Source organism: Alosa pseudoharengus, unplaced genomic scaffold, assembly GCF_046254945.1.
Source record: "Alosa pseudoharengus isolate Yale_2024_CS ecotype anadromous, Long Island Sound unplaced genomic scaffold, YU_APseudo_1.1 YU_APseudo_1.1_scf_11, whole genome shotgun sequence".
Classification (NCBI taxonomy): Eukaryota; Metazoa; Chordata; class Actinopteri; order Clupeiformes; family Clupeidae; genus Alosa; species Alosa pseudoharengus.
Window position 1 is genome coordinate 23,664,098 of NW_027468576.1, and position 27,847 is coordinate 23,691,944.

The window sequence follows — 27,847 nt, forward strand, 5'->3', positions numbered from 1 at the left end:
CGCCCCGCCCACCCCCCACGCACACACCCCTCCGGTTTTAAGTCTATCGCAGTCTGCTGCAGTTTCTTTGTATATTGCCTCTTTAGTCCAGTCTGTCAGCGGGGTGGGGCGGGGAGGAGGGGGGGAGGGGATTTAGTGCTTCCCTTGCTTCAGTCTCTCGATGTGGTGGCAGAGCTTCAGCGCCGGGCCCAGCTTCAGGCCCATGTACTTCATCACCATGTCGCTCCGCAACAGCATCAGCGCCTTCCCGTCAATCTCCTGCAGACACACGGACATCACATTACTGAGAGCTGGGGGAGGCAGACGCTGCCTTATAATGCACTCACAGTGAGGATAGCAGGACTCATGGGGGAATCCCATGTGACCACAGCAGACAGAGGTAATGTAAAAGAGAGTAGGCTCTTTGTATGGCTGTGAGAGACTGTTAGAGACAGTGGGTGTGTGTGTGTATGTGTGTGTATGTGTATATATATATATATATATATATATATATATATATATATGTATATGTATATATATATATGTGTGTGTGTGTGTGTGTGTGTGTGTGTGTGTGTGTCTGTAAGGGAGAGAGAAAGAGGTGGGGGGAGAGCAGGTGTGTGTGTGTGTGTGTGTGTATGTGTGTGTGTGTGTGTGTGTGTGTGTGCGCATGTGCTGGTAAACTGTGAGGTGAAGGTGGGGCCGGTGTGTGTGCGCTCGAGCGGAGAACAGCGCGTGCTCCTGTGAAGGACGACTGGACGAGACGTGATGTTCCCCAGAGACACCACGCTCACGGGAGACAAACGGGTGTCTGCCAGGTGAAGTCTAAACAAAGATGACTCATGCCGTCTCTCCAAACAGCAGACTTCTTCCTTCACTCTCTCTCCCTTTCGCTCGGTTTCTTTCTCCCCCTCTCTTTCCACTCTCACTACATGGGCTGTTTTAGCTCAGGTCAAACACAATATATATCACATATTGGGGGCATTAGGAGTATAAACAACATCATCCTAAAATCTTTTAAGAGAACCCTTTTTTTAGATGAGAGAAGATGGATGTATGGGGCAATGGGGGTGGCTGGCTGAAGTAAACCACACACACACACGGTCTAGGGATGGTCACTCACATGCTTCCTGAAGAGCTCAGCGTGCGGTGCCAGTGCTGTGGGGTCGGCGTTGCACACAAACTGCATGACCTCCTCTATGGACCAGGTGGACGGGCTCCGGTGGGACCCCCGGGGGGCCTCCCTGTCCCCCGTCTGGGGCTCAGGCCCCGTGGTGGAACTGGCTGCTAGAGAGAGAGAGAGAGAGAGAGAGAGAGAGAGAGAGAGAGAGAGAGAGAGAGAGAGAGAGATAGAGATAGAGATAGAGATAGAGATAGAGATAGAGATAGAGATAGAGATAGAGATAGAGATAGAGAGAGAGAGAGAGCGAAAGAGAGAGAGAAAGAAAGAAAGAAAGAAAGAAAGAAAGAAAAAGAAAGAGAGAAAGGAAGGAGAGAGAGGGCGAGCGAGGGCGAGCGAGGGCGAGAGAGAGAGAGAGATGCATCGACAAAAAGGGAAACTTTCATGAGTATCACAATCCCTTGGTGATTAAATTAAGAGAGAGCAGTCATGAATCTGCACTGTCCTTATGATGAGCGATCACATGCTACTGCTGGAAAATGTTTGAAGGCCAGAAGGCACTCACATGCTAAAATAGGTCATTTAAAAATTGCTATCCGGACCATTTCCACCACACACAAAGGGTTCAATAGCAAACATCTAAATTCCTACCTTCAACAAACAGGCATCGATAGAATTTGGTTTAAATGTGAGTTTACTAGTCAATGCAAACAAAATGTCAAATACTTGCTCCTAATCCACTAGAGCCATGACCTTAAAGTTTAACAGCACTGGCTGAAGGATATTGCCAGAATTCACTAATGTTGGAAACAGTTAGGTTTGGCCCAGTGAGATTAGACATGATTCTCAAACACTCTAACGCAGACTTGGCCCAGCCCAGACGATCAGATGACTCCTCAACAAGATCACTCAATTGACTATTTCACTTTAACGATCACATGAAGTGCTTTCCAACACCACATTTCCTTTAACTATCCCTGAATATATCCACACATAATCGGTTCTCAATGTCGGTTTTTCGGGGCTGTTCAGGGGACAACTACCAGTTCATTTAGACGGCTTTTTATGTGTAATAGATGCTTCACCTGTGGTTGACGTCTCCCCTTAACAGACACACACACACACACAGCAGCGATACCCAGTTTGGGGGGGGGGGGGGGGGGGGTTACTAAGGATTACTTGGAAATGATCATCAAATCTGACCACGTAGCACTGACATAGACAATGTCTGAACAAATAACACTAGCCACATTGATCCAACAGACCAACTACTTCATAAACCGTTGATTAGACATTATTTACCACAAACAGCGTGTCCATGACCAAATTGGAAATAGGCCTTTTCGACTGATGTTTAACTGTTTAACCACTTATTTGGGTTTGACACAGAAGATTCAAACCAAAACGTACATCCACTTAGACTGGCTGGAAAATGCGCCCTGAGGTGGTATGGAGGGCTACAGCCCCATGGGAAGTCCCCTCTGGGTCTCACAGGAAATGAAGGCCTATTTAATCCCATCCAAAACTAATATGATTATTCAAATGCCTTACTTCAAACACACCCTGCCGGCAAAACATTAAGGGCAAAACATTAAATCTGGGTGGATATTAAAAATAAGCACACCGGCAGATATCAAAGAGTCTGGGTTGGTTGGTATTAAACAGCAAAGCTATATGCTCATATCTATATCACAAAAATACCTAAACAATGGTGTCAAAGAGACACCATTAAAGCTTATGACACCATAATGCAAGATGAGTGACGTTTTTGTACCTCTATGAAATGGAATGGAATTGATGTGGAAAAAATGAACAGTGAGGACAATAGATACACAGTATTTACATCACTCTGTTTTGTGGTAAGGACAACACAAAAGACACATTAAGGCGGGGATCACATTAGCCAGCGGCAAGCAGCAGGTTTCCTATTGTTCTCTATCGTTCAGCAGCGCAACGGTGGCAACGCTGGCGTAACGCTAGCGTTGAACAAGCTGAGCGTTGAACTTGGTTCAAATTTCAAAGCGCAACATGAGCGTATTTAATTGACAAACCGTTTGTGTTGTTTAGGAACTAGATAAAACTTATTATGGTCAGAGCGTTGCGCGACGTTTGCCGCTGGCTAATGTGATCCCCGCCTAACTGGGTGGGGCATCTAATCCACACACCCAGTCCATCAACCATATTATTTCTGATGGTGATGTCTAATTACAATGTTTACAACTGGGTAGTACACTGCAGTGCACATGTCTTCAATCACATCAGCCCTCAACAATGCAGTCATGGCTTTAATTGGCTCATTGGATTAGACGTAAAATAGTCAGTGCTGGTGGAGAGCTGTGGTGAGACGTGGTGGGCCTTACCCTCCACTCGTCTGTGGGTGCGCGCTGACGTGAGGTCAGGGGGGTTGGACGAGTGTCGGCGCAGGGGCGGGCCAGGGTAGTAGGGGCTGCTGGACGGGGGGTGGTACTCCGAGGAGCTGCGCAGTGTCTGTGGGCGAGGAGTCATGGAGTTGGAGGCCGAGTCCATGAAACGCTGCTCCTTCAGGAGGCCGTTCTCCTCATGCGGCAGAGTCTCTGCTGGAGAGAGAGAGAGAGAGAGAGAGAGAGAGAGAGAGAGAGAGAGAGAGAGAGAGAGAGAGAGAGAGAGAGAGAGAGAGAGGTAAAGATTTGGAACACAATAACGCCAAAGTCCTTTTAGGCAAGTCCCTCGGCTGCCATATTCCAACGCTTTTTGGGCACTTATCAAGCATCTATTTCGGCCAGAACTGCGTGTGCGCAAGGCTTCATGACACAAACATCACTCCAGCGACGAGATCACAACACATGATTGGCACGATGTATTCACAACACACCACATGATTGGCACGATGTATTCACATGTCAAACTTTTGCCGCAGAAGGGGCGGGATATGTTTAGACAACTGTCATACTGCCTTTATGAACTAACCCCATGCATTTCCATGGAGGATTTATTTGAGTGCTGTGTCTCCTCATTAGAAAGTCTCTGGTAACACAGTTTCACAATAGATGAATGCTTCTTTATAACAGTCACAGAGAATCTGCCTGTAGTCATAGAAGAGGATGTCTGGGGGTCTCAGGGAAGATATCTGTATTCATAGAGGCGATACAGTGTAGTCATAGAAGAGTTGTCTGGTCATAGAGGAACTGCCTTTAGTCATAGATGGGCTGATTGTAGTCATTGAAACCCTGTCTATGATCACTGGGGATGTTTATGTAGTCACAGTGGAACTGTCTGGTCATAAATCAGATGTACAGTACATGGTCACAGAAGAGTTGTTGACATAGAGAAATAGATGTCCAACATCACAGGTTAAATAGCTTTTTTGTCAAAAAACATTTACTAGCGCAACCAGCCGGTTTTCGCAACTTGTACACCTTGTCAACATCATCTCCGTTTTAGTAAGAGTAACACAAAATTGCTTAACTTTAACAGAGTAATTACTGTAGCTGTGCAGCCAGATGATACAATCAAGGGTAACGTCTAGGCTTCCGTGAAAAATAGGATTTTATTAATTTGGTTGAGGCAACAAGTGAGTAGTATGATGACAATGTTCTTAAAGGCTACTCTGAATTTACCGTCTATAAAGAAAAACGAGTGGCTCTGATAGCCGTTGGACCCGGAAAGTGATTTATCATCCTAGTATTGCATCATCACTTAACCCAATACTGTTCTAGAGAATTTGTTCTGTTCTAGAGAATCTGTGCCATTCTAGAGAATTGGTGTCATCATAGGAGCTATAGTCATAAAAGCGCTGGTCATAAAGGAGCAGTTGTCATAGAGAGGTTGTCAGTGGTCATAGAGAAGTCTGTGGTTACAGGGGAGCTAAGGTGGTCATGGAGGAATTGTCAACAGTCAAGTGGAACTGAAGTCATAGAGGACCTGCCAATAGACCATGGGCAGTCTATGACTGCAGCTGTTCCAAGGGGAGGCGTTGTCATAGACATGCAGGGTTTTTGCAAAATTCACACAAACTCAAAGATTTTCTGCATTTGTGGATTGTACTTCCCACTAAAATGTAGTCCCTTTTGGCCACAATGATGACCACAAACCCTTAAGAGGTCTGGGAGGGAGCTGTATGATGTCATTGAGAAACTGCTTGTGGTCATAGAAAGGTGGAAGTCAAAGAGGATCTGTCAGGTCATTGATTGTCTGGAATCATAGAGGAGCGGTTTGTGGTCATGCGGTTTGTGAAAAGGCATCATAATGCAACTGTCTGGTCATGACTTATGGTGCGTTCATGCAATTGGGAAGTCACAAAGGTCCAATTTCAGAACTTCCCACTTATGAGTTGAGAGCATTCACTTGACAACAACAAACTGGTAACGTTGGTAATGTTCGTAGGCTAGCTAGCCAGAAGGCTAACATCACGTAGTTACACAAAAGTAAACTGGGAAGTACTGTTTAACATCAATCACCTGTGCTTATGAGTATACCGTCAATAAACAATGAAGTGACTTATTTGTGAACAAGTGCATTTTTCATTTTTCACTATGTCTAATGATGTCAAAATGTTCTCCTGGGAGCTTTTAAAGAGTTCCAACTTCAAAGTGGGATGTTCAAATTTTACAAACATTCAGAGTGACATTCACACTCAAGAGTAGGGCTTTCCCCACTTCCAAGTTGCTTATAAATGCACTAATTGGCTTGCTGTCTGTTCAAAGAAAGACTTACAGTATGTAGTCATAATTCACACTGGGGGTATGTGTGGTCATACAGATGTATGGTCAGATAGCAGCTGTGGTGCTAAGGGTACCTTCTGATGGGTGGGCCTCTGTGCGCAGTAGCTTGGGGGAGAGAGGAGCTGCGTAGGGAGGGGAGTCTCTGGAGATGCGCTTGCCGGGCCGGTTTAACGACGGCGCCTCAGACATCTCCTCTTTGACTGCAAGGGGGAGAGGTACAGTATATGAGTGTGTGTGACCGCTTAGAATGCAGGAGACCAAGTTTGATACCTGACCATTACAAATATCTTTAGTCCTTTAGGATAAAAACATCTGCTAAATACTGGACTTTTACTTTACTCAGATACAATGTCCTATCACTTACAAGGGCCACTTACAACTGGGATTAATACCAATTACAGCTTTGTGAGGGCAAACAGTTCAACATAGCCTGTCGCTTCACTGGGAGCAGATACTTTGTCAGCCAAACAAGAACTAGAAGGACTATCGGAACTACAACAGGAACAACATCTATCCACATGTTTGGCCCAGAAACTACTACTGGGTCCCATATCACTTGAACCACAAATGGTTTCTTTTATGAAGCTGGCCATCTATAGCGGTCTATTGAAGCCATTTGAGATCAGAACTGGATCGGTACCATTTACGACTCTTCTTTGGGTCTGCCTGTCCACTTGCTCATGAACTGGACAGCAGACTGCTGCGGTAGTACCTGACTTGCTGCGGTCGTAGGCGGCGGCTGCGTAGGGGTTGAAGGGCTGGCTGCTGAAGAGGTTGTCACACTGCAGGTGGCGGCAAACCATCTCCAGGAAGCGCAGCACATAGGAGGCGCTAGAGGCCGTGGGCAGCTTCACAGTGCGGGTGCCTCCGTCTGTCCTAACTGAAGGGGACACACACACACACAAAAAAAAAAAAACATAGACACATTATTATAACATTTAAATGTTTTAAAATAATTTTTAAAAAGTGTGAGAAAAAAGTGAGGGAAATTAGACAACTTGGCATGTAAGCCAATATCAGTCACCAAGCAAACTGCAAGTGTAAAGAGTTAAAAAGAGGCTCAATGTTTGAGAATAAGAAAAGTCAACGTCATTGACTGGTCTTGGGAGGCTTCCAAAAATACTCTTAAAATTTGCTGTATAATTCTGAAACCACAGTCTACAACTCGGCTGAGTCATTCATGAGGCTAAATCTGCTTTAGTCAGTGGGTGAAGACATAAGGTCATAAGACATTTATTTTTCTTTCTCTCTCTCTCTCTATCTCTCTCTTTCTCTCTTTCTCTCTCTCTCTCTCTCTGGGGAGAATGTGCCTCTGCAGTGTGAAAGCAGAATATAACAGCTTCACAGCACAAAACCACCCTGCTATTTTTATCCGCTAAAAAAAACTGTATTACTGACCCCTTCGACACACCATCCCTTCCTGTTTCGGGTTACGTTACCTTTGACCACCTCCTCTCCGTCCGAGTGGCCCTGCAGGCATCCCAGCAGCACTTTGGGCTGGTAGGCGCAGTCCACGCACGCCTGCACCGCCTGCTGCATGATCACGTTGACCGGGCCGGGCCCGAAGTGGTCAGGCAGCCGCTGGACCTGCTTCCTGTCCAGGTGCGATCCGCAGTTGCCGTGCTTGTTGACGTACACGCACACTGTGACAAGAGGAGAGGAAGGCCAGCTCAGTCATGGGTCACCAACACGCAGGATATTCATTAAGTGTGTGCAACGAGTGAGAGTGAGTGTGAGTGTGAGTGTGAGTGTGATTGTGAGTGTGAGTGTATGTGTGTGAATATTTGGCAAGTGAATGTGTGACTGTTCTTGTGGTTATGCAGACATCAACACATGTTCAATTTTATAAGAAGAAAGACGACGCTGTGAAAGAGTTCATTTGATGTAAATGGTGGGCGAGTATTATGGTTCTCTTCGATGGATACATGTCTCATCATTTCTAAGACTAAGAGCCAGACAGGGCTTTACCTGTGGAGACCACGGAAGGCCCTGACCCCAGGTTCAGTCCATCCTGGGACATCGGACCACCAGGGAACCTGGAATCAGCTGTGGACGTCGACAAGGTGGTGTGGAGGATCTTGGGCTTCCGCTGCAACACACATATACCAATGACTACATAAATTCATTCATTACAATTTAATACCCTCAACTGATTCAAGTTCAGACCTACAAAAGAATGCCCAAGGTTTGTGCTAATTGGCAACAAACTTATTTACTCCACACTACTAATCACCTACTGAATGATGGGAAATTAAGTTAAGTTGAATTAAGCTACTTTACTTGTACTGAAGGAAATCTGTCCTCTGCATCTAACCACACATATCCAAATTAAGCAGTGTGTAACTGCGGCTGTGGCAATCTGTTGACCCGGGTTGCAGGTCAGATTCGCTTTGAATAAAAGCGTCTGCTAAATATCAGTCAGCTTCAACTACAGCCATAATCCCAGCTGATGTCAGGAGTTCCTCACCTTGCTGCCCGGCTTGGGGCCTCTCTTTTTATGGGGTCGTGGCGCCAGCTGAGGGGTGATGGGGATTTTGATGTCCCCATCCTGCTGTCCATTCTGTGCCGCAGCGGCAGCGGCTACTGCCTTCAGCAGGGCGATGGTCTCGCTCTTGGGCCGGCGCCCGCGCACCCCCTTGCGCACTGGCAAGGGTGGCAGCGGGTTGGGCAGCCGGTACAGAGACGTCTGCATGGAGCGGCGAGGTGGCTTGGCGGGTGATGCAGAGGGGATGGGCTGCTTTTGAGGGGTCACTGTGACAAAGACATACAAGATATTACCCATCAAAAAAAAAAACATTAGCATTTCAAATTTTTGTAATTATACAGTCTGACCATGATGAAAAGCTCATGATCTTTTTCCTTAATTCTTTCACTTTTTCCCCATGTTATGATGACTGCATTGCAATCATACCATATAATTATGATGTGTGGTGGCATGTATACTTATAATTTGAAAATAAAAACACAAATTCACAATTTCATGGTTAGAAACCTGAGAAGGACTGACTGCACTCTCCTAACACATCACATGAGTTTCGATTTAACGGTAATAATCTTTAAGCAACTTAAGTAGTAGGTCTAGAACAGAGAGCTGATAGTTGAGGGAACCTTTCATTACCCTTCAAGCAACATTAAACAGAAATGCAATTTAAACTTCAACGTCGCCGCCGACTCCAGCACCCGGTCAAATAAAGCCCCCTTAATTTCAATGAAATCTCCTCTGTCTGAGTGCAAGCCTAAACCCAAAGCCCTCCACTGGCACAGTATCAGATAGCTGCCACTCACACGATGCAGTGATTACATGGAGGTTTTTAATGAGCCGGGTGAAAAGGCAGCTTTGAGAAATGGGCTCTGCGAGTAAAAAAAAAAAAAAAAAACTCCTGTCTTTGTCCCAAGTGTCCCCACACTATGGAGCTGCACAGTGCGCTTGTGTGTGTGTGTGTGTGTGTGTGTGTGTGTGTGTGTGTGTGTGTGTGTGCATGCAATTGACATAATTAGCAGATAAACATCTCCCCATCTCGCACAAGACTCGGCGGCTGGACGCAAGCAGGGCTATAAAATGGAGGGCTTCCGGGGGCTGACAGACTGAGCGTGCCTTTCAGCGCTCTTTTGAGGGGGAGATTTGAGAATGACAGTCCTTTGAACTTCTGGAGAGCGGCAGATAGGTCAGTAGAATGGGCACGGCGGCGCAGGAGGTGTGGGGGTGGATGGGTGGGGTGGGAACCAGAAGCAGGCATGGAACAGAGGGGAGTTTTGTTTGACAGGGGGGGCAATATCAGCAAATGAGTGGGAAGAGAGACAGAGAGCATGAAAGACATACACAGAGAAAAAGAGAAAATGAGACAGTAGAATACAGTGAGGGTGGACAAATATAGTTTTGGCTCAAATATTTACACACACACACACACACACACACACACACACACACACACACACACGCACACACTGGAGTCAAGAAAATTAAGTCTCCTTATGTTTAATTATGGTTAGTTTTTATATACAGTATGGACTCCGACAATGTACATCTGTCTATTTAAAATGACATCAGAGCTGCCACAGAGACCTGGATTTAATGGAGCACATTTGAACCTATTTTCATGGTTCCTTCAGCCCAGTGCATGGAGCATATGGGACTGATCATAATGACGTGACTTCACTTCCTTATGACCCAGTGCCCTGTAGTGGGAGAGGAGTGTGTGGTGTGTCTGTGGTTTGAGAGACAGTGTGTGTGTGTGTGTGTGTGTGTGTGTGTGTGTGTGTGTGTGTGTGTGTGTGTGTGTGTGTGTGTGTGTGAGAGAGAGTATATATAAAACAGTGCAAGACAGAAAGAGAGAGAAAGAGAAAGAAAGAAAGAGAGAAACAGAGAGGGAGAGGGAGAGAATGAGAGAGGGAGGGAGGGGGAGAGAAAGAGAGAGAAGATAGGAGAGAATGAGAGGATAAGAGAGATGGAAAAGAGGAGAGAATAACCAGGACAGAGGTGGCAATAAACATGTCATTACACCGAAGTACAGCTTGTTTGCGCTCATGGTCGAGAATGGCATGGCTACTGTTTCCCTAATCCAACGTCTTTTCATAGGGAGACTGGTACAGTGGTTTAAAAAGTACAGGCTATTAAATTTTGCAATAACTTTTTAAGGACCCAATAAAAAAAAAACATTACATTGCCTAAAATGCAATTCAACTGACTAATTTTAGACACATACAACACAATGTGTATGTGTTCCACCTTACCTGAACATAATGCCATTGTCTACCTACTGAGCATCTACTCAAAATTTAATAGAAAACTGAATATAAATTTATATGCACTGCAATCATTTTACTAATATAAACTGCTCATTTAAATGATGACAATCATATGAAGTATTAAAATATTCAAAATTAGTACAATGTTGAAATGAATGAATGTCATGTAATCGCAGTTTGTTTTCAAACACTAAAATAGCACAATATTCGCCATGCAAGCCAATATTAGACGCTGACACAATACATAAGGACTCGCCCAAGTGGTACAGTAATCAAGTGTGTAGCTCACTCTGGCGTTTACTACTGTAATTAAAGGAGACATGTTCAATTTAAGCACTTTATGAATTACAAGCACTGATAAATAGATCGGTTTCATATTTTTAGAGGCCGCTTTTACAAAACCTCTTCCGTTCTGCACAATGCGTAAAAGGGACTACTACGCCAAAAATAGAAACGGCACAAAAGCCGGGAAACTCACCGCGGAAAGGCAAAACAAAGCGATTTTAAAAGCATCAACAGCGTGGCATCATTTTTTAAAAACGCTTTCGGAGACACCCTCAGATATATGTCCTATAATCGCACGTTATGTTCTGATTTAAAAACGCACAAGATTACCGTCCTCGGTTCGACTTGGCACTATACGGAATCTCCGTTCGCAAACAGGAGACAGAGCAGCGCGAGTGAATTCTCGTGTGAGGGAAAGCATATGAATGTCGCAAAGGGGGCTTGACGTAGCAAGACTGGGGGTTTTCTGTACATAATGAAAAGTGAGCTCAAGACGCCGGCAATGGCTAGTTCACCCCTCCATAGTAAGCGCATTAGAGAAATGTGTGCACGGTGTAGACCTTACAGCTCTTGTAAGGTTGGACAATCTGAGTGATTTTTCATTATTTTCCTGTCCCAGTCCCCTAACGAAGGAAGGTCTCGTAACTCAACCTTTCTAACAACTTCCCTAAGGACCCACGAGATTCACACTGAAATACGAGCGAACTGCACTATGAAATTTTAACCTACACATTATTTTGTTACACTATTTCCCTAAACGCAACCTTTTATTTGCCATCATGAGAAGTATGCTTTGATTTACTGAAGTAATACAGGACATCAGCATAAACAGATAGGGCCACATCACATATGTACAGACCCGCACAGACATCAACACATAGCCCACTGTAGCCTTTTATTTATCTGTGCTGTCATAGCAATTAATACACTTTAGAGTGTGGTTGACACAAGCAAGCATGGATGTAAATCTCTCTCTCCTCTCGGCTATGGTTTGCCCTGTTGGCTGTCTCCTCGTTCTGGAGGTCATCTCACTCAGAATGACAAGGAGCACACCCCTCCGTTTACAGCTCTCAAAAGCTCTGCATGACGTCTGGCCCCAGGCTACGGACAGGGAATCCATAAGGTCCATGAATGTCTGTGGTTTTTCTTTTTCTATTTTGTTCTTTGAGACAAAACGGTTGCTTTTTCTTGATTCTTCTCCAAGTTTTTGGTCAATAAAGGTGTATATAAATAATAAAGGTTCATTCATGGAAGGGGAAAACAGACTCACCCACTTCAAACAGGGTGTCTGGTGTGTGTGTGTGTGTGTGTGTATGAATGAATGTGTGTGTATGTATGTGTGTGCAAAGGTGACTCCCCCCTTTTGGAGCCCCACCAGCTTTGGCACAGGAGCTAATGCCAGCTAATTAGGATCTAATTGCAGTTTAATGGGGAGTGATCCATTTGATGAGGTGGCGGCGGTGGCGGTGGCGGCCATGTCGCGGCTCTGCCTCATTCTGTCCTCTGTGCCTCAGATTCCTGCTGAGGCCACCCCAGACAGTGGTGGCCATGAGGGAGCCAGGCTTATGTATACACACTGAGGAGCCGTGATGGCCATATTTAACCCAAACAGCCACATTCCACTGAGCACAGCGAGTGGCTATCACGCAACACCAAAACACACCATCAACCAATGACAGAAACCATCTAGGAGTGTCCACCAAACTCCTGAGCTAAATTACAAGGCTCTCACAACTGATGCAAATAATAATGAAATATCAGAGACCATACATAACACATTCTAAATATTCTTATAATGTGCCACATTTCATAAATAAACAAAAAAGGGAGTAAGCAAGTGAATTATAACGGCCTTGCCGAGGCCCAGGGGCTGGCTGAAGTACGGCCAAGGCACTCATGGCACCAAGCGGCCATAAAAGCATCACGTTTATTTGCCTTGGGTTGCGCCTCACAAAGGCATCTTGTCACACATGCAAGTGTGATATACTGTGCTATTCCATTTTATGTGCACTTTAAGCAGCCGGGGCAAAAACCTGATGAGGAAAAGGTAGCTTGTGCCTTTGGAGTTAGGGAGAAGATCCATTAAGCCATGGAGAGCATAGGTATGCAATTACATGAAATGGCCACTTCTGCTTCCAGGTCTCACCCTCTAAATATCAGCACAAGGAATGCAACATCTCAGTATGTGTCTTCACAGAAACCTTTGGGAAGGGATATCTAAATAGCAACACACTCTATTACTGTACTACGGTTGATATCAATTCCATGATATCCAATTCTCACATTGGTCTTGCATTTTCAAACTAAGAGCACTGTAGCAATACGCTATGCACACCATAAAGACGATAGCAGATATTGCAAATCACTGGAAGGTAAAGGCCTGTTTTTGTCAGAACCATGAGCTCAGAGCATCAGCATTTAAATAAGTGCCTCATTATAAACAACTACACAAATACCTCCACAATAGCTGTCTGAAAAAGCCCTACCAAATGTACAGCATGACACGACTCCATGGTATGTTCTTTGGGCTAAAAAGTATGACTATTATGCATTACAACTATGTGAGGAGTGTTCTGGTTTTGTACACAGTACCTAGTCCAAACCAAAATTATACGCCAAAGAGGCAGAACGATCTCGCTGATCGTAAAATGATAACGGTAGTAACAGTTATGATAATTACCCCAGCGCCTGTAATAACAGTGCAATTACTGTCACCATTGAATTGCACACACCCCAGGAATTCCATTTGAAGGCACAGCAATGCTTCTGATACAGATGTTAGAAAAATGATATGGACGCCTATCGCCCCCTGGTGGACACTTACCACTATTGCCAGGCGGTTGCAGACTGTGTTTTGTGAGTGTGCACCATCCAACAGGGAAAATGTCTCGCGAGTCGTACCGGCACCAGTAGTCGAAAGCGCCACGCCACCCATCGAACATGATGAAGACCTCCTCTCCCTTGACCTCCCCGATAGTGGCCGGGCAGATAAGATAGGGGTTCTTCTTGTCCACAGCTTCCAGTTTCATCCCGGCCTTAAAGCCATTTTGGGTCGGCTTTGGAGGTTCCTGCGAACCCAGAGATTCCCAGGTGAACGTTGCGGCACAGAATACTTAAACATCGACTGGCAAAAGACACTAGATACATAGAGACCCATACACGTACACAGCCATAGAGAGAGTTAACACTTACAAATACTTAGGAACTGAAATTGATAATCAGTTGAAGTTTGATAAATGTTGTACTGCCAAGGTTAAAAAGCTGCAACAACGAATGTTTTTCCTGAGGAAACTGAACCGTTCTAAATGTTGACCTTTATGTCTTGCAGCTGGGTCATTCCGTGTCGAATCAGATAAGGTTGTTGCTGCACGGTCTCAGATTTTATTCAAATCTTGTCTATATCAAGAATGGGTCCCAAAACCAAGGCCTGTCAAATCAGTTCAAATCCTATGTTTTCACATTATTTTCAGCCCTTGAAATTACTTCAGTTTTACAGCCTGAAAATCACATTATCTGGGAAGCAATGTTTGGCCATTATTATCATTAAAAAAAAGTACTATTCATAGCGAGCCCAAACTTTGTAGGGTGAAAAACAAACATGTTGTACTTATGTATGAACAGTATGTATGACTGAACCAATAAAATTTTGCAGGGCATGCCCATTTCTACAAGGCCTAAGATTTGGGGGAAAAAGTGCAAAAAGAGGGATATTATGGGTACTAAAAAAAAAAATTTGTATGCATTTGGCATAAATCTTTATTTATTTTTTATTTAAATACAATATTGTATTAAATGTTTGTTAAGTGCCAATATTTGAGCTCTCCATGTATAATAGGCTTGAAGATTTTAAGTATTAAACAAGGTGATTTTCGCTAATTTTCAGAAAAATAAAATGATATGTGGGGTAGCTAGTAGGCACATGAAAAGTGGTAGTATCTCAGTGTATAGGCATTTAGTGTACAAAGTGCCAATGTTGTATCATAGAAAAAGGAATAGAGTCAAAATCATTGTTTTACCTCAGGGACAAGATTGAAAACGCATAGGTATACAATGTAACCAAGCTATCTATAAAGGAAACATGGTACATCATTGACACTTTGTACATGGAATGACTATAAACTGAGGTATTCCCACATTGATTTTCATGTTCCTACTACCTACCCCACGTTCCAGTTCAGTGCTATGAAAATGACCAAAATATGCAATCACACCTCGTTTTATGCTTAATATCTGCATGTGCATTTGTTACGGAGACCGAATATTGGCTCGACATTGATAAAGTATTTGCAGACTAAATACTGACTGATGCCATGTGAGTACAAAAAATGACCCCCCCAAAGACCCTCAATATCACCAATTTTGCATTTTGTTCCAAATCTAGGGCCTTAAAACTAATGGGCATGCAGTACAAACTTTTAATGGTCCATTCATACTGAGAACATGTTTGTCTTCCATCTTACAAAGATTGGGCAGGCTAGGAGTAAAGCTTTTATAGATATTAATGTCCAAACATGGCCTCCATGATGAGACGTTTTTGAGTGTAAAATTGATGAAAGTCAAGGGTGAAAAAATGTACGAAAACGTTGGAATGGAACAAAAATATTTTACAGGTCTAAGTTCTGGGACCCAAACATTATGTGAACAAACTTTGAGCAAAATTTGAGATGGTGCAGCCACCATTTTCCTGGATTCTATCTGATTTGACACAGAATGACCCAGCTGTTTTATAAAGCCGTTACCCAGAGTATCCTGTCCTTTGGTTTGATTTGTGTTTTTGATAACATGCGCAAGCAAGATCAGGACAAGCTGCCAGGGGCGTTGCAAGTGTGAGGCTTATGGGTGTTATAACATCCCCACTTCTGCAAGCTGCAGCGCATGATTAAGATGCCTAGTAAAGTCATTGGGTGCCATCAGATGTCAGCTGCTCAGTTGTGTAAATATCTTATTTTGAGCAAGGCTGAGCGCATCCTCACCAACCCTACTCATCCACTACACAATAAGTTCCAAGTAAGCCAGCGCGGCAAGGAAAGGATGCTACAAAGGAGAATAAAATTACTTGTGTATTTATCTATTTAATGTGTGTATCTCTGCACCTTGACCACTTTTGCTGAAACACAATTTTACCCCCCCCCCCCCTCCTCAACTTTTTGTCAAGAAAATGTAGAAATGCAGGGAGTCAATGACGTTGAAAGCACAGGTGCGCGCACCAAGCCACTTGTTGTTTCTGTGTAGACAGGCCCTAGGCTACACTTGACACGGAACTGCGTTCTGTTCTCAGAGCATATGCTTTCTCTGTCTATGATCTGCAGCTTTTCTCAAACTACAGGCTTCCTCGACAAGAAGATCACTGGTCCGCGGAGGCGCGAAGTTAAATTATGCCGGTGTCTGATCATTTGCAGCAAGATTAAATGGTATTACGGAACCGCAGACTGAAAGAAAAAATAAACTAAATGTTTCCCCAATCAGGAAATACTTCTTAATTTGGTGTCATCAACTATAGAGGCATAGCCTACAATTGGTATGAGCGCTCATGCAATGTGTGTGCGTCTCTGCGCAAGTGAAACTTAACACTGGAGATGAATGCGGGGTAGGCTAAATCGAAGACGAATATCCGGCGAATATCAAACCTGCTGCTAACATGGGCTAGAAGCAACAATATTTAAAACAACAGACGAGGTTCCTGTAACTATCCATGGAAACAGCATAGCCACTGCATAGCCTAAATCCCAGTCTGAATTGACATTAATAAAGCTGGTATGCAAAAGCAATTTATTTATATTCCCTTTGCATACGTTTGCAAACATGCTTTGGGTAGACTTCAAACATTTTTGAATTTGATCTTACAGTTCTGTCATTATTCTGTGTCTTTTACATTACATAAACAATTACATTACATACTTAATAGATATTATAGTTAGGCTAGGCTTATGCATTAATAGCCCAGTGATACCTCGAAATTAAGCTGCTGTCTGTTAGGCAACTTATTGTAGCCTAACAGAGGTAGCCTATATCATAGCAAATAGCCTATTGCGGTAACAGCTTCAAAAACATCCACTTGTCTCGCTGCAGTGAACGCAGACCATGGGCTTGCACAAATAAATTAATTAGTGAGATGATCTGCATCTCCGTTCACCTAAAGCTATGGTTGTGCTAACCCATTTGTACAAAACAATTTCTGAAATGTTTTCTTCATTGAGAAAATGTAGGGTAGTGTCAAGCAGTGAAGTCATAGGAGGTAGATAATGTAGGCCTACATGTCACATGAGCCACACAGAAGAGGGCACTGCTTGTTCTGTTCTGTCCCTCCCAAACTGCATTAAAATGGTGTGTTTAGCAACCAGAATTTCAAAATGTTCCCGGACACCCGCCAATATCGTCCACACCCCCTCTCAGAAAATACTTCCCCATCCCAGAATCCCCCCAGTTTTAAAACGCTTGATACGCCTCTGCAAGCTGCAGCGCATGATTAAGATGCCTAGTAAAGTCATTGGGTGCCATCAGATGTCAGCTGCTCAGTTGTGTAAATATCTTATTTTGAGCAAGGCTGAGCGCATCCTCACCAACCCTACTCATCCACTACACAATAAGTTCCAAGTAAGCCAGCGCGGCAAGGAAAGGATGCTACAAAGGAGAATAAAATTACTTGTGTATTTATCTATTTAATGTGTGTATCTCTGCACCTTGACCACCTGAATTTCCCTTTTTTGGGATAATAAAGACAACTTTGACTTTGAGAGACCCATTCAGGGTTTTAAAGGTTCACCCAAACTATCGTGTGTATGTGAGGGCATAATGGATCACAACCAACCTGCCATCCTGGTATTGCGTAGATATACACGCCACTTCAAAAATAGCCAATTGGCGTGTTATCTGCACGCATTTTGAGGTAAACATACACGCCACATATTGTCTCACTTCCGCGTGTATATTAACGCCAAGTATATGGCGCCCTCTAGGGTTAGGGTTACGGTTAGGTTTATCGTTAGGTTATGACGTTGACACAGTAAACACGCCAAAATGCTATTATGCGTTAGATAACACGCTAGTGGTCATTGGCGTGTCATACATACGCAGTTCATGTGATCAGTCTGATCACAACATACATATTCAGACCCAATCAGCATTTAAGGCGGGTATGGATGCATGTGCTTACCTTTTTGAAGGCTGTGGCTGGAGCCATCTCTGCTCCATTTAAGGTTCTTAGGAGGAACATGGGCCATGAAGAGGCATTCATTCTGAATCCTGTCAGAACCACACAGTTCATCAATTAGATCAGGGAACAAGGAACAGTCATTACATTCACAGTTATTTTGATTCATAAAAACACAAAAAACAATGCTCCCTGATGTTTAGTTATGTCAGGACATATAATACTGGATGTAATGTACTATAAGAGCTGTATAAATACTGATACAAAGGAAACACTATCAACAGGAAGCTAAAACGTGACCATCACACAAAAGAGCTATTCAAACTTCAACAAAGGAAACTGAGACAAGTACCGGTGATACATTCATTTAATGAGGAAGTTGCCCAAAACAACACCCACATCTACAGCAACTTCCCACCCAAACTCTGAGTTCACATCGTAGCACCCACAGGGGCCTGTGAACACAGCACACCGCTGGCCTCCTACCGAGTGGCGGCTGCAGCATGTCGCCGTTCTTCTCGCAGGTGCCGATGGGCTGGATGTCGGACGAGTCCACCAGGCGCCAGAAGTCGTTGGTGTTGTCGCTGCCGTCCAGGCGCAGACGGAGCCGCGTGCCCGTCATGCCCATCACCGTGGCGATGCAGACGGAGGTGGAGTTGCGCGGGTCGCGCGCCTCCAGCTTCATGCCCGCCTTGAAGTCATTACTCGGGGGAATCCTGGACTACAGGGACACAGAACCAAATACAATATGTTTATGGACGTTCAGAGTAGATGTAAATGTCCAGTATGTCTACAGCTCTTATTTTATAATTATTACAAAATGTCAAGAAATCTGCTTAGAGGTAAATAGAGGCAATGAACAGGTGGGTGGGTTGGGGGGGGCATTTTGTTTTCTCTACTGGGATCAATTGCTTTAGGTGATTTTTTTAGGTGATAATGGATACCTATTTCTGCCATGTTTTGAGAAGACATGTAGTTGAATGGCTAAATATGCACCACAGGAATTCTAGGTAAACTCTAGGGGCCCGTCCCATTTCTCCCCCCTTAAAACTTCCACTTGGTTTTGATTGCCCTCAACATTAAAGCCCCCTCGACAAGGGAAGTGGAGGTGAAGATCTTTCCCTATAAATTGGGACACCACTAAATGCAAATTAGCGTAGCGAACGTGCTCACACGCAGCGCCGACGTGTCTACCGGTAGTAGCCTGCTACTATTTTCATTCAGGAACATGCCCATTCCAGCGATCGTTGTTGTGTGGGCTGTGCTGGTTTATCTACGTCTAGTTAATCAACAAAGATATTCGTGTTCATGTGAACGCCAGAACACCCACCTTAAATATTGACGAAACTACCCAGATCAGATATATAACGTTATTTAATGGGCAGACTCTCTCAAAGCACTCAGCAGATATCATGAACATCGTCAGATAGCTTCGTGAGATATTTTCTAACATTAGTGTTCAAAACTCAACAGTCCATCAGATGTGCATCCAGCTAACATATTCCAACATATTCCGAAATTTTAATATGCTTATTTGCGAAAATATATGATAAATTTGGCCGGCTCTCTGAGCTCGCACGGTATCCAGGGTAATTTCATCTCCCACTTCGTTTTAAGCCTGCATCGGTCCTGGCTATGTTTTGAGGGTTGATTTTAAGGGCAAAATAGCACTTCCCCTTGCTCCCTATAGTAATGGGACACCCTAGCCCTACACGTGCACGCGCAAAAACGAGGGTTAGGGCAAAAATCTAGGGGTAGGGGAGGTATTGGGACGGGCCCTAGGTCAGGGGTGGGCAAACTTTTTGGCTCAAGGGCCACATTGGGTTTTGAAAATTGGCCGGCGGGCCGCACAACACGTTTATTTCTCAATGATCTTCTGCCTGCTCCGCTATGGCTAGTGCTGTACCTACGGCTGGGCCCTCTCACAGTTTTTAAATGGTCAGTAGTGGGAACTACTGTTGCCTTCATGATTTCCTTTTAAAAGTTTCTTATAAGAAGGAGATATCAATCAACAATGACAAGCCAGCTGGAACCTGCGGCTCTCTCTCCCGCTCGTGAGTGCAGACGCGTTCCCAATAAAATGGATCGCATAATGTTCACGTTAGATCTGCTGCAAAGGAGATAACTAAGAGTTAACTTAGTTTATCATGATGTTATCTCTATTTAACATGATGTTTTGACATTGACATTGTAAACGTTCTCTAAGGAGAGTGAAAAGCAGTTTGCAGTAAAGCTAACCAACGTCGTCTCTTTCGCAGGAAAAAAAATAGTGAGCAGCCTGATAACCAAATGAAATGCTCGGCGGGCCGGATGAAAGTGCTTGGCGGGCCGGATCCGGCCCGCAGTTTGCCCACCCCTGCTCTAGGTGTTTGAAAATACAGCCGCTTATAATAATAGGGATCTCTATAAGGCACTGCATGTGTGGGCTGAACTTTCAGCTGCTAAGTATACATCAGAGACACCGCAGCCATTATCTCACGTTTAAAATGAAAGGACACACACACGGACACAGAACTATAGTCTCTAAAACAAACACACATGTGAAACTAATTTCTACCTTCCACCTGGCTTTTGTTTACCTGTCTGAAGCAACTTGGGGGTGCTGGAACGGAGTTGGTTTCCTTCAGGTACTCCTCCCAGGTGAAGGAGGACTCTGGGACTGAAATGAGAGAGAGAGAGAGAGAGAGAGAGAGAGAGAGAGAGAGAGAGAGAGAGAGAGAGAGAGAGAGAGAGAGAGAGAAAGAGAGAGAGAGAAAGACAGGGAGAGAAAGACAGAGAGAGGCTTGGCTGAGTCGAGTAGACCTGTTCCTGTTCAAATACCACTTCTCACACCCACAAGGGCCTATGCTTTCACCACAGTGACTATGAAGCTCAACAACATACGAAAGTAAGAGTATGTGCAACGAGGAGGGAGATGTGACACTGACATGCCAGGAAACCCTAAAAACCTACCAGTAAGAACAAAATATATGACTCAGACATGCACAGATGCTTTTCTCATTCTATTAACGGTGATCATTTTTAAAAAACGTCACACAAAAAGCAGCAACACTCTTAAACAGCAGGGGGCGCCCCCAAGAAAAGTTCACCATTGGTTCAATATTCTATTCTTTATGAGCTTTGACTAGAGGCAGAGAGCAATGTCTTAGGGCCAAAAACAGCCTGTGGCAACAGTGCCAAAGCAACCCCCTAGAGAGAGGGAGAGAGAGAGAGGGAGATAGAGACCTTCAAAAGAACTAGTCTGAAGAGGGAGAGCCCTTCTGAAGGGCTAAAAAAAAAAAGACAGAGTGGGTTGGGATGGAGGGACTCAGAGGAGGGAGGGAAGAGAGGCAAGCAGGGAGAACAAGTATCTATTGTCCATACATAAAGTAGGGCCAAATCAACTGCCTAATCCACAGGGCTTTTAGAAACCACCTAGCACTTAGTAGGCAGAAATGTAGCGCACAGGCTACCAACCTTTAACAGGTGGAGGGCTCGCGGCAGGAGTACTCTTTCCCGGTTTCTCCTTTTTACTCTCTTTCTGATCTGAAAAAAAGAACAGCCGCCATTCAACTCCTACGAGCCTAAACATAGTCTAAACATACAATTTCATCACATCAGGTAAATCCATAGGTAGACCTTGCTCATGTAAAATCACTTACCTTTGAGCGGGGTCCTGCCCATGTTGACCATTGATTGGCTGCACAACCCAGATGATGTGTGACTGATTTCTCGACCTCCTCAACGCCAAACAGTCCTGAGAGGAAGAAAGGAAACAGGAGGAAGAGGATGAGAAAAAAACGTTTGAGCCCAGAAAAAAAAAACGGTTTATTGGTGTTATGCGAGGAAGTGATGTAGCGAGAACAGGCAGTATGAGAAAGAAACAGAAAGTGAGGCAAAAGGATAGTAAGACGGGGGATTTCATCAAAGCTTGGTGCAAACATGACCTAATGTGGACACATCACTGTCAAGCATACTGAAGTGAGTCACCATCAAGTAAGCCTATCGCATGCCTCTTTTTTCAGGAGAGGAAGTCAGAGCTGATTTCATAGAGCACAACGTGACCAGTTTATTTACCATGATGCACTTAAGATGTGCGACGGCAATAAATCATTCTGGTTGTCCACAGCGTGTCGATGAGGAGAAAAATTAGAGTGTGCGTTAACGGATCTCTATTAATTTTCATCTCATTTAATTTCCCCTTCATCTTTTTTCACCTCCAGTTTTGGAGTAGAACCATCAGACGGCAGTGGCGAGGGGAGAGAGCGCTGAGAATCATAATGATATACAGTCTTTCACATCACCAGAAGAAACTCAATTTATATCGAGCAGGCTGGCCCCCCTCCAGATTTAAATTATAGGCCTATGCACTACAGACACTAAACAGCTCGGCTGCTTTTCATGTTGCTTATGACTAGGAGGTAGGGGCTTCTCTCAAGCTGTCATAAGAGGAACAAAGAAAAGCAAAAAAAGAGAGAGAGAAATCTGTCTCTATCAATGATACAAGTGACAACTGGAGGAACACAGGGGACATTTACTATTTCAAAAGGAGTCCCTTCAAATAGGACACCTTTGATTGAAATGCTAATTTGACGGAGTAAGGCGGCATGTGGAATCTTGCCAATGATTGGGTATTTTTTGTCCTAATGGAACACATTCACCATGCACATGAATTTCAATAGCACTTACACAGTGATTCACAATGACAAACAACATGTATGTGCATTCATTTGGCAAATGCTAATCATCCAAATCTAAATAATTCAACCAAATTATGTTTATTTTTCCACATTCTAGTTAACACATTCAATTAATTAAAAGTTAAAAATATAATATACTATGGAGAAATGTCTACCTACGCACAAGGAAGCATAGCTAACACTAACAACCATTTTCAAATTTGTATGGTTTAAATGTAGGTTACAAACTAAGCACATCTGATTCAGTACATGGAAATGGCTGGTAAAGAACCTTCAAGTGATAAGCTAAGGAAAATAGTTTTTGTAACAGGCATGAAATATGTTACTGATAGCAAAAGACCTGTTGGAGAAAGAAGAGAGTGGGACATCTGTGAACGAGATCTCACAAGTGCTGGCAAAACAAATTGGCGGCAGTCTGCAGTGTTCATAAGATCAGAGGATCTTACCACTTTCAGACCAATCATTAGTCCATTCTATTTCCATTTCCTTATTTACCTATTTAATTTTAATGCCCCCCCCCCTCCACCACCACTCTTACTAATAACTTGGTTTCCCAGTGACTGTCTGATCATCTGTGACTGTCTGTAGCGATCCGTAGTCCTACTGGGAAGGATCCACGTACCAGGGCCTCACGTCCCAGACTAGTCGACAGCTGAACATGAAAAGAATTCCTGCTCCCTTCCAGTCTCTCCAGACAGCGTTCATAACTACAGTGGGCCTCCTACCTCTGGCTCCCCAACTCCCCGCTCCCACAAAAAAAGGCGGGATGCTAGCAGGAGTAGCGGGCTTAATGGTGAGGGAGGAAACGTTTCACTGGATCAGCAAATGACACACACACAGCACTCCCTCCCTCCCACCCATCCCAACCTACCATTAAGTGCTTCAGAAGTTGCATGAATTGACCTATTTTGAAGTCATGTCTACACAGGCAGGGAGCTATTAATCAGTTATGCCTCCATGACCTTCCAACTCCCATCACCAAAATTTTTTTTTTTTTTTAAAACTCACTGACATAAACGTTAATTTCACTGCAATAATATGGGCCATTCTTGGCACAATAATCTATGTTAATATCCATATTTGTTCTCTGGAACATTCTCATACGGAGAGGAAGGTGAAGTTTAGGGGAGGTCTAGGAAACACAGACTGTTTCTAATCTGGGCATGGCTGCTTTAATATGTGCAGGAATTCTGTCTGGGTCTTTTGCTTCTGTAAAAGCCATTTGAACAGAGATACATAGAAATAGAAAGAAATAGAAAGAAAACCACACTTATGTTCTGACATATGCCCACAAAACAACTTTGGGAAGGGAAAGGCGGAATCACCCTTTATCCTCCCTTATTCATGCTCACACACTCTTTCAGTTCCTTGTAGTAGGCTACAGTTGTGAAGGGGACAAGTGTTCATGAATTAAGAAAAACACATACACACATCTCACTCCCACACACGTGTGACCTGTGACATACCACAGTTTGTCACTGTAGCTGAAGTGTGAAGTGTGTAGAGAGGAACTCAGGTCTCATTCAGCTGGTGTGGGGCATATAGGTCTGTAGTATGACAGGAGCATTTTCCACTTGGTCCAGGGAACCGGCTTTCATGTGATCAGGAGCAGGGCAGCTAATAAAGGCCACTGCGTGGAAGGTCAACACCGAGCAACGCCACTATCTGATAACTTCTATAATAATAACAACCTGTTGCACTGAGCCCTGCTTGAGACAATGAACGCATTTGTCTGAATGAGGGAAGTGGAATCTGAGAGGAGTTTGATGGAACCAGGAGAGTGTTAGAAAAGCGTCATTGTCGTGCCCCTTGACTGTCATCCCTCAGTCCCCCTACCTGACTGTGTGCCTCTGTGTCAGCTGATAAAGGTATCGGTTATGGTTATATGATTTAGCAGACGCGTTTGTCCAAAGCGACTTACAAATAAAACAATACAATAGTTAAAAATTAACAGTGAACAGTTTTAAAATGTTGGTAAGACTACATTAAGAAAAATAGTGTCAATGCAATATTATGTAATATCAATCACCTAACGTAAAAATAAATAAATAACTAAATAAACAACTTAACAGGCAGAGGAGCTAACCAGCTGTGTGGAATTATGGGTTCTGCTTCTGCAGTCCTGGTCCTTAGACCTCACACCACTGCTGATTTGCTGAGACAGTCTGCGAGTGAAGTGGGTCATGTGGGAGGTCTGGGCTCACCACAACCCCCCCCCCCCCCCCCCCCCCCCCAGTACCGTACCCTCTGAGGGTAAAGACTGGAGGCAGGAGAGTGTGGGGAGACCACCGGGGTGGACAGCCTCCAGGAGGCATCAGTCCACACCATGCTCTGGGACAGCCTAAGAGGCATTATCAGGACACTACGTGCAGGCAGCATCCCTACAGCTGAATACAAAGTTGAATGCCATGGCATTAAAGGAAATCTCTGGCGATTCTTCACATAGATCTCATGATTTTAAAGATGCTCCCAAAGTGTAGCCCTTTAGCTGCTCTAGCTGTTGGCTGCAGGAACTCGAGATAGGTAGCAACATTCTTTTTTTGTACTGACAATACTCGGTGACCTCTGTGAAAAATAGCTGATTTGCATGATAAAAATCCCACCGTGTTGGAGCCATCACACATAGCCCAAATTCTTCGGCTCACAGCTAAAGATAAAGGTGATACTAACTCAGGCAGGTAAACCTGTGGAGTGTGTGGGATGGGGGGAGGGGGGCAGGGATCATGGGACAGGTAGCTGTCTCTATATTTAGCCTTTACTCTATTGTTGATTCTCAGGGTCTCCTTGAAGCTATTTGACTCAGCTTATACAACCACGTCACAGCCACAACTTGTCAAGTGTCTGCTACAACGCTGCTTTAGGAATGGTAGTTCAGAATTTTGGGGAGCGAAGGTGCAGGAGAAAAGAAAGAAGTGAGCAGAAAGAAAGAAAAAACAAATGTGTTACGCAGCTCTACAGATGGATCTCATTCAGGCCTAATACGAAGCACACTCCCTTTTCCCTTTCATACTTGTGACTAAACTACTTCCTTTTCATTAATCCAAACCCTATGGCATGGATCTGACATTCTGCTCCTGTCCAAACTGAAAAATTATGCTCCATGAGAGTCAGCAGACGGAAGCCTGTCACCTGTGTAGTCTCAAACGGCTCAGGGTAGACCAGGTGCCTGATAGCATCAAAGGTGGGCTTCAGCTGTGGTTACAGAATACCAAGACAACCTCTAGCTATGTCTCGTTTCCAACCAGACAAATGCTAAAAGGACCCTCACTCTCTCTCTCTCACACACACACACACACACGACTATCCTCAAATGAACACATTATTTTAACAACGTATATAATGACAGACTGATTGCTTTGCATACTTTTTTCTTTAAAAAAAAGTCTAAAGCCCTCAACTTCTTCTCACGTTACAAGTGAATTTTAAGTTTAAATTTGTATTTCACGCATACAGACAGACAGAGAGAGAGAGAGAGAGAGAGAGACTCATACATGGAATAAATAGAACTACCAGAGAACATGCAGGTATCACACAGTTAACAATCTGGGAAATAATGTAGGCTAACCTAAATAGAACACACCATATTACCAAATGAATCTGGGAAGCGGTGCTTCCCCTTTCAACTACTAAACTAGGGACTTTCATTCTCCACTCCACTACAGCATTGCTCGTCCTGTGGATACACTGCTCAGTGTCAGAAAGAAATGCATTCCTCTGCGGCTGCCTCATCCCTGTGGATATGCCCTGGGCTCAGGCGGAATTAAGTGGGAATCTTCCACATTCGCAAGAGACATGGCACATTAAGATGTTCTGCTTAGGCAAAGGTTTTAGGGCGCAAAGGAGGAGTACCTACATATGCAAGAGCCAATAAGGGGAAAGTCAACGTTTCCCAAAAGCATCCCTCTAGTTAGATATGTTTAGGAACTTTAATGTGAACACTTTTCAAAATAATGATAACTAATGGAAAAGTACATGTAGATGATAAAACCAATAAGCCTGCATTAACAATGATGCAGTCATTAGTCCTAAAACATAACACTGATAACATACGCACGCCCTTCGCACATTTGGTTTGTTTTTATGTAGGCCAAGTTACAGGTTGGAGTCTTCGAATCAGAATCTACACGTCACTAAAAAGAAACATTGTTGCTCCACACTGTTGCAACTTCCAGAAGCATCTTCAAAAGCATCATCTTAACTAGTTGTGAAACATATGTATCTAGGTCTACAACTGATTACATTTTAAACGGCTTTCTAAAAACAATGTTACATGCTAGGCTATTTGGTGTGGAAACGTGTAGGCTAGAAACAGACAGCATGTAATCAAGTATGGACATGATTTAAACAAATTGCTGCGTTACAAATAAAACTAATGATAGAGAATTTACATTTAACATCGAGGATGAGTCACCTCGAACGTGACTAATATGTGACAAGAAGTCTTACTCATCCGGGTAAACAAATATTAGCCAATACCCAATACCCTGGAACACATGCCGATAGATTATGTGTAGGGTTAGCCTTTTCCGCATCCGCGAACCTATATGTGATTAAGAACTTAGCCTATGTCTTGTGTAAACACGTAGCCTACTCGAAATCTTAATAAGTAGCAATAAAACTAGCCAACAACATTTAAACTCTGATATCTCACTCAATGCGTAGTGAAAGTGGACGCCCGATGGTAGCAGCAGCGGACCGTAGTTAAGGCTCACAAACCCAGAAATATCGTATGCTACGACTGGTATGAAGTGTTGACAAAAAACGACCTATTAGTGAAAATCCCCTTTCGTTTAGGCACATTCAACGCCAAAATCTGTCACATGTGGTCCTTGTCATTATTCGATCGTATGGGATAACACAAAACACTGTAAATATAGACTTACCTTAGCTATTTTTGTCGAAATATGGGCAGATCTCAATAGTTTTCGTCAGACTTGGGCCGCCATATTTCGATCACCTACGCGCATGTCCAGCCAGAAGCAACATTACGTGTAGGGTTTTCCACAAAGATAATTATATTACAGTAAGGGTCCCCGCCCACAGACGTCAAACCTCTCAGGTTGTGTTCACATCTGTGTTTAAAGTCTGAAATGATCATTTTCGGCACAGTGTCATTAACCCAGTTTTTCTGAATTCAGATATGGCATTATGACCTTGAGAAATAAATGATGAAATTATAGTCTGGAAT

General features: G+C 43.8%; 1 protein-coding gene across 3 annotated transcripts; it reads right to left on the reverse strand.

The window, feature by feature from the left end:
• Positions 1-27,623, reverse strand: LOC143117037 (sex comb on midleg-like protein 2). Of its 3 annotated transcripts, none has more exons than XM_076278486.1 (15): positions 27,543-27,623; positions 21,622-21,716; positions 21,437-21,505; positions 20,560-20,639; positions 18,467-18,701; positions 17,984-18,072; positions 13,655-13,898; positions 8,267-8,550; positions 7,768-7,888; positions 7,239-7,442; positions 6,512-6,679; positions 5,874-5,999; positions 3,460-3,672; positions 1,103-1,266; positions 1-258 (listed from the first exon to the last, which is right to left on the reverse strand). In XM_076278486.1, exons 2-15 carry the CDS (start codon positions 21,650-21,652, stop codon positions 133-135), a joined length of 2,154 nt encoding a protein of 717 aa, XP_076134601.1. In that variant the 5' UTR covers positions 21,653-21,716; positions 27,543-27,623; the 3' UTR covers positions 1-132. The 3 variants fall into 3 exon arrangements, with proteins under 3 accessions (XP_076134601.1, XP_076134600.1, XP_076134599.1); XM_076278485.1 differs by having other exon boundaries at positions 2-258; positions 1,103-1,263; positions 3,460-3,675; XM_076278484.1 differs by having other exon boundaries at positions 2-258; positions 3,460-3,675.
• Positions 27,624-27,847: the final 224 nt, after the last annotated feature.